General features: G+C 32.3%; 1 protein-coding gene and 1 long non-coding RNA gene across 5 annotated transcripts; one reads left to right on the top strand and one right to left on the bottom strand.

Annotated features, from left to right (window-relative positions):
- Positions 1 to 5,003: 5,003 nt before the first annotated feature.
- Positions 5,004 to 5,878, bottom strand: LOC132727440 (uncharacterized). The gene is made up of 2 exons (XR_009625347.1): positions 5,743 to 5,878; positions 5,004 to 5,334 (listed from the first exon to the last, which is right to left on the bottom strand). It is a non-coding gene; the product is annotated as an uncharacterized LOC132727440 (long non-coding RNA).
- A 51-nt stretch (positions 5,879 to 5,929) lies between these two features.
- LOC132727439 (uncharacterized) lies at positions 5,930 to 16,511 on the top strand. 4 transcript variants are annotated; one of them, XM_060712958.1, is made up of 4 exons: positions 5,930 to 6,162; positions 11,246 to 11,496; positions 12,088 to 12,276; positions 13,461 to 16,511. In XM_060712958.1, the coding sequence occupies exons 2-4, from the start codon at positions 11,259 to 11,261 to the stop codon at positions 13,703 to 13,705; spliced, it is 672 nt and encodes a 223-aa protein (XP_060568941.1). In that variant the 5' UTR covers positions 5,930 to 6,162; positions 11,246 to 11,258; the 3' UTR covers positions 13,706 to 16,511. The 4 variants fall into 4 exon arrangements, 3 of the variants coding, with proteins under 3 accessions (XP_060568941.1, XP_060568943.1, XP_060568942.1); XM_060712960.1 differs by lacking the exon at positions 5,930 to 6,162 and adding an exon at positions 6,207 to 6,479; XM_060712959.1 differs by lacking the exon at positions 5,930 to 6,162 and adding an exon at positions 8,875 to 9,177.
- Positions 16,512 to 17,342: the final 831 nt, after the last annotated feature.

The raw sequence follows: 17,342 nt of genomic DNA, 5'->3' as shown, positions 1-17,342 counted from the left end.
TAACACCAATATCAAAACAAACCAAATAAATATAATTTGTTAAATGTTTCATGATACACATTTTCTTAAACATTTGATATTCATTACAAATACTAGTAAGCATTACAGGTTTGATAGCTTGACATGATACTTTTTCTTGTGTCAAAAAAGGTTGAACATTTCTGATGCTTTTTAGCTCTTTTTACTACATGTTGTTGATTTTTATGTGTTTCTTTTTAAATGTTTTTTTACGTTTTGTTTAAATATCACTCTCATTGTAATTAATCATGAAATCCTTTCTACGATCATTCGAACTGTTCGCTTTTGGCATGTACAGAAGTTATTAGTTCCTTGCGGATGTGAAAGCAACTAGTACTGGTAAACTGCTAGACAGCCTGTCCAGGAACAATGTTATGGCTTATTTGTGCTCTTATAATTTCATTGCCATATCTCGAACTATGAACAAGGTGACATTGCTCGATTTAGAAATATCTTACGAAACGATCCCGCAGCGGATACAGAACAAGACAAGGCCAATCTTATAAACTAGTTCTTCAGTCAACAAACTTCTTTACAAGACAGTAACAAAGAACCACCATCTCTCAATACTACACCATCTGTATTCGTAATAATATCACTATATCACCACAAGACATGTTAGACTTAATTGTAAATGTTAATCCCGCTTAAGCATCTGGACCAGATTTTGTCAGTTCCCGACTTTTAAAAGAGGCATCAAGTGAACTTGCTAACCAACTCTCTATTTTCTTCAATCAACTCTTGTATATTTCTTACTTTCCGGGTGAATGGGAAAAAGCTCACGTCACCCCTATCTTCAAAACGTCTGACCCTTCTAATCCTGGTAACTACAGACCTATCTCTCTTCTTAGCTGTATTGGTAAACTAATGGAACGCTGTATTCATAAATATGTTTATGTACAATTTTATAATTTAAAATAATGTTCTCTCTCTTTACCAATCACATCAACAACAATCAACTATTTATTGGAATAGAGTAATACCGTATGGGACAATTGTACACTATCAGAAAAACTTTGTATACAGAAGCTGCAAAAATAGTCACTGGAGAAACTAAACTATGCAGCACAGAAAAACAAAATTATACAATGATTTGAAATGGGAAACTTTGTCAGAACGTAAGAAAAAAAGAAATTAATAACATTCTATAAAATTAAAAACAATCTCAAATGGAATATAGCTTTCGTATATCATCCCATAACACTCACAAACAAGATATCAACTCCGAAACACTAATGACATTCCTAACAAACAAGCTTGAACTCAACTATGTAATGACTCATTTGTACCATTCGTAATAAGAGATTGGAACACTCTGGCTGAAGATACTTTATCTAGCTCTACCCTAAGAATCTTTAAAAGTAAACTAAATACAAATATACGTAATTCATTACGCTATTTTCCTAGAAACAGACAGGCCCACATATTTCAACCACATATTGCACACTCGATTGCGTTAAGGATGTAGCTCACTAAATCGTGGTCTATTTTTAGAAAGTCCATTAGTAATTCACCAAACTGTATATGCGGCGAATAGAGACAATCAGCCATTATGTTCTGTACTGTCCTATCTTTGACAATATCAGCCCAATGACTTTTCAAAATCTTTTTTACGGATCTGAAAACCGGAATATTGTTGGTAATTCAACTGTCTTTAAACGTGTACAATACTCCGCCACGTGTCGCTTTACATCGTAGCGGCCTGATATTACTGTTTATCCTAGAGATTTACTCCAGGCTATCTAAGACCAACTAGAAATGTGTCCATAGGACACGGGTGCCCCCACACTCCACCGATTTCTCAATCTTATGTCTCTAGGTCATATTTTTTTTTTGGCTATATGTGCCCAAGTTGAAAACTAAAAATCTTTTATTAAGTAAAGGGCAAATACTACAAATACTGAATAAATCCATAAGACAGTCCCAAGGTGCATAAGTACACATGCTGACTAACATTCTTGTACTTTTTCAGGCCTACAGGTCAAATACTTTTTGAGTTACGTGCAACGCAAGTTGAATATTGTATTGAATATGTTTTACTAAGTCAATGGCAGTTACTCTAAAAATACTACAAATATCCACAGGAAAATACCCAGGTGCACAACTACACATGCTGAGCAATATTCTTGTAAGGTTTCATGACTCAAGTCAAATACTTTTTAGTAATGTGTGACACAAGTCGAAAATTGGAAATTTTTACTAAGTCAAGGCCAATAACTCTAAAAATACTAAATATATCCACATGAAAATACCCAGCTGCACAACTACACATGCTGAGCAACATTCTTGTAAGGTTTCATGACGCTTGGTCAAATACTTATTTAGTTACATGCCACACAAGTCGAAAATTGGAAAATTTTTACTGAGTCAAGGGCAATAACTCTAAAAATACTAAATATATCCACACAATAATACCCAGGTGCAAAACTTCACATGCTGATCAACATTCTTGTAAGGTTTCATGACTCAAGTTCAAATACTTTTTAGTTACGTGCGACATGAGTTGAAAATTGGAATTATTTTTACTAAGTAAAGGGCAATAACTCTTAAAAATACTTAATATATCCACACGAAAATACCCAGGTGCACAACTGCACATGCTGAGCAACATTAATGTAAGGTTTCATGACTCAAGGTCAAATACTTTTTAGTTACGTGCGACACAAGTTGAAAATTGCAAATTTTTACTAAGTCAAGGGCAATAACTCTAAAAATACTAAATATGTCCACATAAAAATACCCAGGTGCACAACTGCACATGCTGATCAACATTCCTGTAAGGTTTCATGACTCCAGGTTAATTATTTTTTGAGCTACGTGCGACACAAAATGGGAACGGACGGATGGACGGACAAGGGTAAATCTGAATGCCCCCCCCCCCTATAGTGGGGGCACAAAAACTCCAAGCATTGCAGCAGCAAAACTTAATAATAATTATTATTACATCTATATATCCTTACACATTACATTACTTAACGAATCTAAGCCATTCTTCTTCCAACACATTAAAAGATGAATCAACATAAGTATTTGATATTTGTTTTTTTATACCCAATTCCAAAATGTATAAGAAATATATTGTGTTCGTTTCTTTTCATAATGTATTAATATATGTATAACATACTCAAAACTACGTATTTGTACGGAGGAGCATTAGTGCCAGGTGTATGTTTTTTATTAACTAATGCTCTTCCGTATATTTGTAATGTACTGTCCTGTATTATTTTCAGATTCTCTAATAAGCATAGCTTTTCTGATGTGCAATATGTCACTGAGCTTTAAGGAATTAAAAAAAACGTTTAACGTAAGTGATAGTGCCATGTTTGAATATCATATTCTTTTATTTTTTCTTATTTACCTAGTGAATAACGTGTCATTTAGCCAGTCTATAGTCTAATGACGGGAACCAAATTTAGATAGGGAACCAGGACTAAAATACGCAACTGAGAATTTTTGGCGCAACGGGCGCACGAACATATACATTTTTTGCAAAACAAGCACATCATTCATGAAAAAAAAAACAAAAACAAAAACAAAAAAAACAGATTAACTGAGTAAGAAGGTAAGTGTTTTAAAATGTATCACAGATATTTGCAAGGTTGTTTTGAAGGATTCTATGCTGGCAAAATGGCCGCGAAATGGACATATTTTGGTGCAACGAAGTCCTATAAATATGACTTCGCTTTGAGATATTTTTGCTTCTGGGCAAAGCAACGTCATATCGAAATTGCTCAAAAACCCATAGCATGAAAAACAATTAAGACAGCGTGTAATTTACATTAGTTTTGACCTATTTATGAACAAACCTAAAAAATAAATACCTTTTGTCAAAATAATCAAACTGTCACATCCGAAAAATCATGATTAAATCCTCTTATGTATTTAAATTCCGTTTACAGCCGATAAACAAATGGCGGCCATACAGTGCGCGAAATCTGATTGGCTAATTCAAATGCAAGCGTTTACTAGTAACTGAGTCAGAACATTGTAACGGAATATTTTTTTAACGAAATAATTGTCCATGCACCGTCAGTGTGTTCGAATATATTTTTCCGTTCAAAAATTTGGAATCAATATGTAAAGCACCTTGCTTAACCAGTATGGCTGATAGACAAAAATAGAATGATGTTTATATTTTATATTAAATTGGTAAGTACGTTGTTTGAGAGTTTTTGTGTATGATTGAGCATGAAATTGAAAGAAAAGAAGATAAGCTTTTGAATAAAGCTTAAAAGGCAAGACAATAGACATTTTTTTATGATGCTATATGCGTTTTTGAGCAATAACTATATGACGTCAGGCTTGACCGACATAAACTATTACAAGCCTGTAACGTCTAATATATTGGACTAGGTGCAACGCAGATAATTTTCTATAAAGTGAACAATGTATCATTTATAATTAAAAACACGACCCGCATTCTCCCTCATTGAACATAGAAGAACCGGAAGTGTGTGTTATTATGCAATTACAGTTCTATATTTAGACATGTGACGTTATCATTATACACGTGACGTACCCACTAAAATGTGACGCGCTGAAAATAAGTACGGAAACAAATAAGGCGCATTTTAGGTAAAAATCAGGTACGGCAGCATTTATGTGTTGATGTCGTGTTAGAATCGAAAGAATATCCAAATCGGTGATTTTATCGCTTGATAACATCACTGTTTGTCGTTCGGATGCGCATCATTATATCACTCGGGCTACGCCCTCGTGATATAATTCCTCGCATCCGAACTCCAAACAGTGATGCTATCGAGCGATAAAATCACTGTTTTGGATATTATTTCTTAAATAACAATTATCGAACTAAAATAAAATATAAATATCAACTTAAAAGTTTGTCGATAATTTCATTAATTTTTTGTATTTTAATGTTTCGGCAGATTACAAATGCCTACGAAATGGACTTATTCGGGCTCTCAGCGCAACGGAGATAATTTTATATAAAGATGAATGTTTATAAATTACAATAATCAAACTAAAGTTTATTCAATATATTTAATATTAAATCATTAATTTATGAAAGTGTTTTTTTTAATTCAATAGAAATATTTTTTAATATTGAAGGATTGTATATGCCGGCAACATGGACATATTCTCGGCGCAACTGTTAAAAGTAAATTTTAATATGGTTTACTGCTGCGATCTACCTTTCAAATCCGTTGACCACTACTATTAATATTATGTCACAAGGTCAAGTATATTTTTAACTTTCTGAGTAGACTTTTCTTTTTCGTTATATCCATGCCATTGACCAGTTATTGTCTTCTATAAATGCATGTCCATTTTGTGTTCCGTAGTTCCTGCAATCTATAAACTATATCTGATAATATTAGCATTATAGCTAATTTCTCTAGACTGCGCATGCGCATTGAATTAAAAGAATGTAAGCCCTAAAGAAATTCTTCTGATATCTGTTAACTGTCATGTCTTAATTTTTAAAAAGCTAATTATATTTTAAATAAAAAAAATATTTTAAATGAGATTTTAACAATTCAGGACCCAAAAGGAAACGACCATGTATAGGTTAGAGTGTATAACATGTAACATGTATAATATATAACATGTATAACAATCCTTTAAAATGTTAACTTTTTATAAATATTAACTTACTTAGTGTTTAACAGCATCTATCATAAATAAATAAATAAATAAATAAATAAATAAATAAATAAATAAATAAATAAATAAAAAATAAATAAAAAGGACATTATTTACATTGTGTACAGCTGAATTTCTTCATTCTTGCAATTTTCTGGTGAATGATTTATGCAATAAACATAAAAGTTTGAGCAGGAGGGGTGAGAACATTTCCTTGTGAACTATACCGAAGTAACCCCTAAACAATGTAAAATGAGTTGTGCATTAATTGATAAATGACAATCATCATCCATTTGTTATAGTTCAAAATAGTCAAAATACATGGGTTTTGTCTATATTTTCTCCATGAAATTATAACATTTTACAAGTAAATTGGTTTAGAAAAGCTACTTGTAATGTTTATTATAAATCACATGCTGAATGAGTCATATCACGTGAGGCTATAATTTTAAAAATAGTAACTGGGAAAACACCGACCTTCTTTCGATCTTATTTTGAGGATAAAAATAGCGATACAATTAAAGATAATTATACGTGGTAAGTTAGTTTATGAGTTTTATCTATTGTTTATTTTGTTATATATATATACATGTATATATGCCGAAGTAAACTATTGTATAAACCACCGAACACTGAATGCAATTCAATATTTTACATGTACATGTAGTACAGTTTTACTTAAAAGGATGTATATGTTTGTTTATACATATTAAAACATGGTATTGAAGTTATTTTCGTTATTTTCCTTGCATAAATCCAAAAAAGTACACTCTTTAATAAGAAATATTCACAATACATATTGTTTGTGTTGAATGCAACAGTTTCTCATGGACGAACCATCGCAAAAGTTTCTGGTTAGTATTCGTTTCAATTTCGAAATTTCGTTCAGGTGAATTTAGACTAGTTTAACACTATTTTAATGAATATATAAAAAGACTAATTTTACGTGATCTGTAAGGCTAAAAAATTTTGTTCGGCACCTTAAAATATGCACGACCCTACCATTTTTAGGGTTGATGAAATATTAAAAAAAAATGAAAAAAAATTCACAATTTCCCATAAATTTGATTTCAAATTTAATTTTTTTATTAATGAAAACGATGTTAAGATACTCTTAAAAGTCGGCCAAAACTTTGAAAAAAATAGCCAAAAGAAATATGCGATCAGAAACCACGAATTCGCCGTATGAGGGCAACTGCACTGCACTATTACTTTGAATTTATTTTAAAAGAAATTTGTTAGATTGTCAAATAAATAACAGTAAAATTTTGTCATTAAAATCAACCACGGTAAATTTTGCCTTAAATTACAAATTTGATTTTTTTACAATGCCTGACGAAATTGCCGATAAAATCTTATGATGAACAAACATACATGTATTTGATTTGATATAACTTAAATCATCAACAACTAGAACTGTGACTGTTTCAGCAGAAAACAGACACGTTTTCATTTGCCACATATTTTTGCGATGCTGCTTTAAAGTCACCAAACAGGAGTAATGTCTTATCAAAATGTGTGTTAAACACTTAAAATGTAGTTTATGAATAAAAATTGCTTTAATTATTATCTATATTAGTTGAGATGGTGATATTTGTTAGTATATGTTGGTCACATATTCAATGAATATTTTTAAGGGAGGGGCATAATAATCTGATGATGTAAGGTTTAAAAAATTATTCTTGAAACCTGTACAGTACAGTGTGTTACCCATTTGGGACATTTTACCATTGTCTGCATGTAATTAATTAGTTTATATGTAAGAATAAAGTTGTTACTGCTTTACATCAAAATATATTTTTCACAGTTTGAACTTTAATGCCTTTAAAAATTCACAATGGCATGGGCTGTTTCACACACAAAAAAATCCAAAAAAAAAAAAAAAAAAAAAAAAAAAAACAACACTGGTAATGAACAGGTTTCATAGCCGCACAGTAACAAAAAAATGGTGGCTGAGTTTGATCAGAGGCATGATCAGAGGTTTCATTGTCAACATCTGCAGATCACGAACACTTATGTTTACATTTGAACACCTGATAAAACAACAGATCTAAGTCGTAAAACAAAGAAATCATATTGAGATTTTTTAATTACTCTAAATGTAAATTTTCAAGCATAGAAAACATCTTGAACGCCTATTTGCAACAGATATTGAACGCCAAGACGCGTTCCATTTCTTAATACTAGTGTTCAACTTTTGTCTCCAACCGTTCATATACTAACGCTTTATGAACATCTAGTGTTCAAATTTGAACGTTGACGTTAAAATCTTAACAACAAACCATTCAATTATAGAACATGTTATGAACATTCAGGTGTTCTACTTTTAAATTTTTAAACGCATAGAACATGTTCAAAATTAGGTATGTTAAAAGTTAGAACACTGATGAACACTTATGTTTACATTTGAACACCTGATAAAACAACAGATCTAAGTCGTAAAACGAAGAACTCATATTGAGATTTTTTAGTAATTGTTTGTACATGTTAACATGAATCTTGCGTTTCATATCAGAACACAAAACTATGAGTAATAATCACACAGCAAAGTAACCTGTCTCTCAATTTACTAGCATTGTTTTACTTAGTGTTATTACATGTTGTATTTTTATGTGTTATATTCTTGTGTGCACGAATGCAGTCTCCTTAACATAACACATGAATTCAGGATGATTTCCTAAATTTCTTCTCAAATACAAACTGCTGCGAGAGTCTTGAAAACATAAACAATAAACAATATTCTATGTCGAAAACAAAGTTTCAAGTAACTGAATTTTAAACATCAACGGACAGTCTCCAAAGCAATAGTGCTCCCCTCTGTAGTGTATGTCATCAGTTTGTGCGGGGTGTTTTCATTTGTCTCCAATTTAGCTGGAAAATCATATTCTTCACTATCCTGGAAAACATTAATGGAATTTATTAACATGCTGTTGATTTAAAGGCTTATAGTTGCTTCCTCTGTGATAAATCATTTTTTACAGTCTGATATGGAGCAGCGTAAGTGGTTGACATACATGTACGAGGGTTGTCCAAAAAATTCGTGCACTGCAGTAATTGTCGTAAGAGTTATTAATAAAAACAAATTAATTATATATCACTTGAAGGGGAAATCTGTCTCAAATAAGAAAACAAAAGAAAAAGCCGGGTAACTGGCGTGTCGTGTAAAAGAATGGTCATTAAGTTACCTTAGTAACGTAATACCGGCGCACGGCAAAAAATTGGGTTTGTTCATTACTGTAATTGTATTGTTTGTTGCTTGTAAAGTGGCATTTGCTTTTTATGTTATAATTTGTTTTACTGTCAAAAGAGGAAATGTTGATGCATAGTATGTTGTAGTTTTTATTGTTCTTATGCAACAGACATGTAACATATCCCACCAGTGAACGAATATATTGGACAACCCTCGTCACATAGTCCGGCATTATGGATGGACGTCTGCCTGACCGGTTGTCATCGTCTACCGACTCTCGCCCTTCTACACAGCGTTTGTGCCATTTAAAAACCAGCCTTGGTGACACTGAACTTGTCCCCGCTTGCCATTATAAGTTCTTTGTAGGTATTTGTTTGTGTTTTACCAATATTTGCACAAAATGTAATGATCGTCAGTATTTCCAGACATTTTTACGTAATTACAATATTGACGACCTCACACAAATGTTTGTTTACGACATTACAATAGGGCAAATGACGTAATATTTTATAGTGACGTTTGGAATACGTACACATACTTTTCCCTGAATTTTAACGCTTATATGTTGTGTTTTAAGAATACCGTGATGCATCAAAGTAATGAACTAACCCACTTTTTTGTCGTGCGCCGGTATTACGTTACCAAGGTAACTGTATGACGGTTCGTTTTCACGACATGCCGGTTACACGTTTTTTTTTTCTTTTGTTTTCTCATTCGAGACAGATCTCCCCTTCAAGTGATGTATAATTAATGTTTTTATATCAAGAACTCTTACGACAATAACTGCAGTGCACGAATTTTTTGGACAGCCCTCGTATATATATTATGTATAAGCATTATCTAACGATTTATCGGAGTCCGATTCATCCTTGAACTTTACATGACCTTTACCATCAATTGATTGAATTCTTTATATTTTTATAATTTTTTTCATTTATTTATGGAAATGATTCATACCTGGACAAAATAATATGTATTACTAGACAGACCTTTTTAAATTAAGAAAGGAAAACCTTCATTTTTCTTTCTTTAATTTTCTGTTCAGTTATTTATTTAAAGGTCCATTATGCCTCAGAAGGGTACTGAGCAGTAATATATTTTTTCTTCTCAAAAACTGTTTATTTTTAGTAATTTGTTACAGTGTCCAAAATATACTCATATGCTACATGCATGAACTATCGTCTGCAACTGGCAATTAGAATAGATATAGAGAATAAGTATTTTGTATGGAAGTCAAAATACTACTTTGTTTACATTTTGCTACTTTAACGACACATTACTGCACGTTCAGCACTCCGTTTTCAGTTGTAAAACATCTAACATGCTTTTTTAGCATTATTTAAGCATTTTTATACACATGCTTGAAATTTCTAAAGAAATAAAAAATATGGATTTCTGAGGCATAATGTGCCTTTAAACTGCTTATAAAAAGTAAAAAAGTCGAGCGTGCCCACGCCCGGTCGTGGCTCTTTTTAACATTGTAATAATTTATATGTACATAGATGAGACAGAAATAAATGCATGTATGATGTTTTACTGCATTTTTCCAAAAATGTATCATTCTGTAATCAAACATGAAAAGTTCACGTTTTCTTGTAGATAATATTTTAAAGTGTCAGTCTCAACTGTTGTCTATCCTATTATATTTGAAATGTTGATATAATGTCTGTCTAGGGGTTTAGAATATTAAATTCCCCATCAATAATATTTTCGTTACCAAAAACAAATGTGTTAGGTAAAACATTACTATGGTGATCATCCGTGTTAGAAATATTTTTAAAACTTTTCCAAATAAAACTGTTATTTTTTCTTTTCTTTTACTGCGTCATAACAATTTACTCTTGCGTTTTATATACACTTATTTAAAATCTTATAATTTCAATGTTTTTAATTTGCGAATTTAAATTTATGATAAATCAACACTTTTTTCATCTGATTCCATTTAATTTGATGTGAAGAAATTATTTTCCTATTATCAGTGTCATAAGTGCATCGTAGATTACCCGAATGCATTTAATGAAAGATTTATTCTTAACGAGTTTCTTCATGAGTTAAAGTTAATATTTGAAGTAAGTTCTTTGATACGTAGATTATACATTTGGAGACACAAGATAATTAATAGATAAATATTGGGAGTTCTTGTAACAACGCAATTTGGGGTCAAACGCATTTTGGTGTCCATACATTCGTCCATCACATTTGAGTTTGACGATCTTAACGCGGCGCTTTTAAGCCTGAGATACAACCAGTAAAGATATTAAAGATATATCCCTACAATGACAAGTGGTAAATAAAATACGTGTAAATCACATTTGCAAATGTTCTAACACGTCGAGGATAATATGTAGTTATTGCTGTTTCTTTTTCATCATTCAGAAATTCATCTTCATTTAGTACAAACCAATGCATTTTTCCATCTCGAAATTCCAGGCTTCCGGAGAAAATGAACTCTTATATAGCCAGAGGCATTGTATTTGACGTGAGGAAAAGCGTTCAAGGGTTTTGTTCATGTGTATGCTTTGGTCAAAGGTGTTCCAGAATATGTCCATCAATTGTAACAGCCATTCTGATACCTTCCGTCTTTATTCTACAAATGACAGGACTATTTGTTGATCAATGGGTGTTTGACGGTCAGTACTATGGTTTTGACAACTCAACACGCCTTGCCTGCCTTGATAGAGGTAAGACTTGATGATTCTATTTTTACAGTGTCACATTTATGCTGTCTTTCCGTTTCAATTCGTCAATAGTAATTTTGTCATAAAATGTCAGAGGTATTTCTGTTGGTAGGTTATTTATACCTTTGTTGAAAGGCAAGGGATATTTCTTTTAGAAGGTCAATTTTATATCTTCGTTGAAAGATCAGAGGTATTTCTGTTAGATGTTAGAATGCCATTTATACCTTTGTTGAAATTTCAGAGGTATTGCCGTCTAGAATGTCGGTGATATTTTTTACTCTTATATATGAACAGCTATTTCGGGGTCTATGCAAATAGGTCACGTATAATGAGAAATTAAAAGAATAAAAGAAAATATCCGAGGACTATTTGATTTGTCATACCACAATAAGTTGTTCGTAGTATTTGTTTCTAAAACTTTTTTTTTAATTAATTAAAACGTAACAATCATATCTGGATTTCGCTTTGGTTTTATGGAAAATGCATACTTGAATATCTAAAAATCACTATTGCCATGGCTTTAATGATAGTTTGCATCGACGTATGTATTTAGCATGTGTTCACTAGATAATGGTAACATTATCATTGTTTCAGGATATAACTCTGGATCAGATAATTACAGTAACTGTCTGTGTGCATTAGAAATTTCGTGTAATACATTAACCTGCATACTTTTATTAATCTGGTTGTTGGTTGGATGTAAAACATGCTGTCAAACAATGGACATTGACACTTGTAGAGTTTGCTGTGTTTGTATTCTACCTTCCCTCAATATAATCTCAGGTAATTCATCATCATCATCATCATCACCGTCATCATCATCATCATCATTGTCATCATCATCAAGAACAACAATATCTTGTCTGCAATCAACTTTCACAGTGTTCTAATTCAAACTTGGACACATCCTCATTTAACAATATTTACATTTATGTCCGGTACGAACTTATTTAACACGGGGACATTAGTATCGTCCATAACACGGTGACATTAGTATCGTCCATAACACGGGGACATTAGTATCGTCCATAACACGGGGACATTAGTATCGTCCATAACACGGGGACATTAGTATCGTCCATAACACGGGGACATTAGTATCGTCCATAACACGGGGACATTAGTATCGTCCATAACACGGGGACATTAATATCGTCCATTACACGGGGACATTAGTATCGTCCATAACACGGGGACATTAGTATCGTCCATAACACGGGGACATTAGTATCGTCCATAACACGGGGACATTAGTATCGTCCATAACACGGGGACATAAGTATCGTCCATAACACGGGGACATTAGTATCGTCCATAATACGGGGACATTAGTATCGTCCATAACACGGGGACATTAGTATCGTCCATAACACGGGGACATTAGTATCGTCCATAACACGGGGACATTAGTATCGTCCATAACACGGGGACATAAGTATCGTCCATAACACGGGGACATTAGTATCGTCCATAACACGGGGACATTAGTATCGTCCATAACACGGGGACATTAGTATCGTCCATGACACGGGGACATTAGTATCGTCCATAACACGGGGACATTAGTATCGTCCATAACACGGGGACATTAGTATCGTCCATAACACGGGGACATTAGTATCGTCCATAACACGGGGACATTAGTATCGTCCATAACACGGGGACATTAGTATCGTCCATAACACGGGGACATTAGTATCGTCCATAACACGGGGACATAAGTATCGTCCATAACACGGGGACATTAGTATCGTCCATAACACGGGGACATTAGTATCGTCCATAACACGGGGACATTAGTATCGTCCATATAAATTTACAAATTTAATCAAAGAGTGTAGAAACAAAGTTTTATATGTCTTTACAAGTTGCTTAATAAAACTATCAGTTTATACATGTATAAGTTGTTCTTCTATTATTTCACCATGTTTGTTTTATAAATAAAATGACAAATGTTTATCTTTCAGGGATTTTAAACTTGTGTTGTTGCATTATTGCAATGCAATTCTTCCATGAAAACAAAGACAGACAGTTATCATACGGATTTTCGTTTTTTGCGTACGCAATTTCCGGAATTTTAACATTTGTGATTTCACTTGTGTCTTTGTGTGGATATGTTTGCATAAAGGCGTTTAACTTGAGGAATGTTTATTATATTCAAGCTGGCAGTGATGATGCAGAAACAGAGACAGACAGACTTGTAAGGACATAAAACTGCTGAAAGTTCAAGATATGGAAAGGCTTGTTATATAGTTTGAATTCGTTATTTTTAAAAATTCAGTAGCGGATTTTAATGACCCTCCATTGTTTTCACTTAAAATGTTTTGTTGTCTTTTTTTAAGTTTAAGCAAAATCCAGTGTCAATCACATGAATGACTCTGTATGCTGTAAGATGTAAATATTAGAAAAGTGTTTGCTATTTTCCTCATGAAATTTTTCGTCATTTTAAATTATTTCAATATTCAGTGTTTTGTATGCTGATACACGTAGCATGAATAATATATTATGACTTTTATTCGCACATTTTGGATATAGCACGGTGAAAACTGGGTCATTACTGCGTTACCATTGAGAAACATTAGTTTTTAGAAAGATTCTTGAATTAAGATATATTTACAAAATTATATGTACTTTTAGTGATAAATGAGTTGAACCAGGGTAGTTTAACAACTTTAACAACTTTAAATGTTTATATATAAGGATGCTCCATTGATAGATGATATGACTGGTTTTCTGAACCCATCCTCTTTCTGTTTTACCAATTCTGACACATTTACCTGTTTCAATTACCATTTTCAGATATGTTTTTCTTTGGTTTTGTGTCTTTCTATTTCAAAACAATAGTTTCTAAAGTTAGATAACGATGAAATAAGTAAACATTTCTTTATCTAGAGTTAAGAGTTCTTAAATGGACTCCACTAAGGATTATTGACTAAACGGAACTGGAAATATATTTCCGAGAATTTGTGTGTAATTTATTTTAGGTCATTAATGCACACTGTGCATTCCATGGTGCATAATGGGAATACTTTTATTAAGTTTTGTGGTGTAGTGGTTAGCATACTGGACCGGCAATCCAGAGACCCATGGTTCGAGTCCCGGCTGCGGCATGCCGATTCTTCGTGCGATTATTCTATATATACATGTAATTTCCCGTTCCTGACTTTCTTTCTTTCATATATAAACATAAAACACCTGGTGTTTTGAAATACAAATTATTCTGGTAAGGAGAAAATAATTGTTGAGCAATAAAAACGAAAATAAAGAATGTTGAGAATTTGTAGAATTAATTTGATTGACTCTGATCATAAGCACATCTTTAATTTATTGATTTAACTTCTTCACCGTCTCATTTTCTATGATATTTTCTGATACATTTGATAGATCCCTACTCTGACCATTTATTTGAATTACAATAGATTTCACAATAAACATTGACATGTGCTCTTTTGTTTCTACTGCATTTAGGGCCATGTAGGGATATATCCATACTAAAAAGAGCACATACACTTTATGTTATTATTATTGCTGAATAGAATAACATTAAAGTAGACTGATTGTTTAGCACAAAGATTGAAAATCTTCTGCTTTTTGTATACAAATTGATGTATATGTTTTCACGTGATCTTCCTGAAGTATATTATTCATCTCCCGCGGTCTACCCTGACTCTGGAATCTACAGGAGACTAACTTGTGTGTAAAATTTCAGATCATTCAGTGCGTACTTTAACTAAAACTGCTTTTGGACCTTAATTGAGTTGCCGCATGCATGAAATCATTGCTAAAAATAAATAAAATAATAAAAATAAGATTACATTTGTAAAAAAGGCTATGGCACCGTATTAATACAGCACTAAATAGTAGGAACAGGTGTAGATTTATTTTGTTTCTATACAATTGAACTTTCTTTGTCATAATGCAGCAGTATCTAGTGATTATTTTTTATTTTTTTTTTATTTTTTTATTTTTTTTTTGGGGGGGGGGGGGTCAACGTCATATATCAGCATATCAAAATTAATGTTAGGCAATGTGCAGATGTGGCTTAGGCCGTAGTGCAATAATTCATTAAACAAAAAAGAGTTCTTACATGACAAAATTTAGGTATTTACTGTATTACACATTGAAATACAAAAAAGTTATATTCTAAGTTAGATACTGTCTTTTCAATTAAGCATTACCTATTTCTGCAAACATAAAAAAACATTTACGATTAAAAATCATCATTATATATATATATACATGGTGTGAATCATTGGCGACGTCGGTGAGGCGTCGTCTCTTATGGAATGTCTTTTTTGTGATACAGTGTAGGAGCTGTTATTAAAAGTTTAAGTTTTACTTTGAAAATCTTAAAAATCAAGTAAACAAATATGTTTATATTTGTATTTAATAACTTTATTTGTAAAGCATGTGCATTGTGATATTTATTTTTATGAAATGGCTGGCTCGATTTAACAGCTTATCCCTTATTTTCTCTTTATTAAAAGCCAGACTCCGAACATTGTGTTCAACATGATCCTTTTTTGGTCATGTTTAAATTGAAGTAAAATGGGTTATTAAGCACAACTTTCTATCTATTGCAATTCAGTTTTTTTTTTATCTTTCCTTGTTTTTGAACACATGTTGTCTGTAAAAATTAAATGGAATCAAGATCTTGACCAAGAGCCTCGGTTGACATACAATGTCAGTATTGTTTAGTATTTCTGCATTTGCAATATCTTGGATGACTTATTCATAGGGTCAAGAACACAGGGTCAAATATAGCTGAGATTTTTTAGGCACAGTATTAGGCTTGCAGTTAAAATATGTTGATGTTTTAATTATATGTCTTTCATACGTCTATCACGTTGATTTGTTTGTTTATATTTTTTATGATTTAAAATTCCTTCTTTATAAAAGGTAAGTATTTTCGAGCTGGATTTTACTTTTCCTCACCTTTAACCAAGATTTAGGACGTTTACTTTCAGTAATATGTGCAGTTTTATATGAAATAAATGTACAATGTATACGAAAATGTTTTGCGTGTTTGTTTTTAGATACATTGTAATAGAAACCTATATTGCTGTATAGAACACTTTATAGTAAACATGTGTGTGGCGCCGTTATATGTCGCAACGCCGCTAAATGTCGCACTTATCGCTAAATGTCGCACCATTGCCGCTAAATGTCGCAACCGCCGCTAAATGTCCCAAAATCATTTGCCGCTAAATGTCGCAATGTCAACGTTAAATGTCGCAAGAATTTCCCATACCGTTAAATGTCGCAACACTGCCGTTAAATGTCGCAAGATGTAAATTCATGTTAAAATCATGATTAAAAATAGTATTATTTTACTTTTTAACGCTCTCATAGATATTTTTTTACTGTAATTGCCATTTAACAAAAAGTATCTTTGTTTTAATGAACCTAAATATCGAGGTTTTGAGCTGCTATATACTAGTAATGTAATCTTGACGCTAGAAAGCTTATTCTAGAAAGATACAATTGAAATTCAATTCTCAATAGATAAGTATTTTTCTTTTGTCTCCCTTTTTCATTTATAACCCTGATTGGCAACATCTTAAAGGTATTATGATATTGTCGCTATCAGAATTCGGTTTAAGTAATTTCATTGATTTGAAGACCTTTTTTGTTGCTAATTGATAATTTGAATCATAGGATAGAACACTTAGCATATTAAGCCCCGCCTATAAAGTAAGCACGAATGTCTGATAAAGCGTTATCATCCTGATTGACTATAGTGTATTGGGAATGATCAGTGTCCCTGTGAATGTCAATGTAAATCGTGCATATGCTTAATCCTCCTTATAAATATATATGTATGTCTAAAAATGGAAAAATATTTTAAA

This window comes from Ruditapes philippinarum, unplaced genomic scaffold (assembly GCF_026571515.1).
Source record: "Ruditapes philippinarum isolate M1 unplaced genomic scaffold, ASM2657151v2 ctg3103_1_1_1_1, whole genome shotgun sequence".
Classification (NCBI taxonomy): Eukaryota; Metazoa; Mollusca; class Bivalvia; order Venerida; family Veneridae; genus Ruditapes; species Ruditapes philippinarum.
This window is presented reverse-complemented; position numbering and strand designations above follow the sequence as displayed.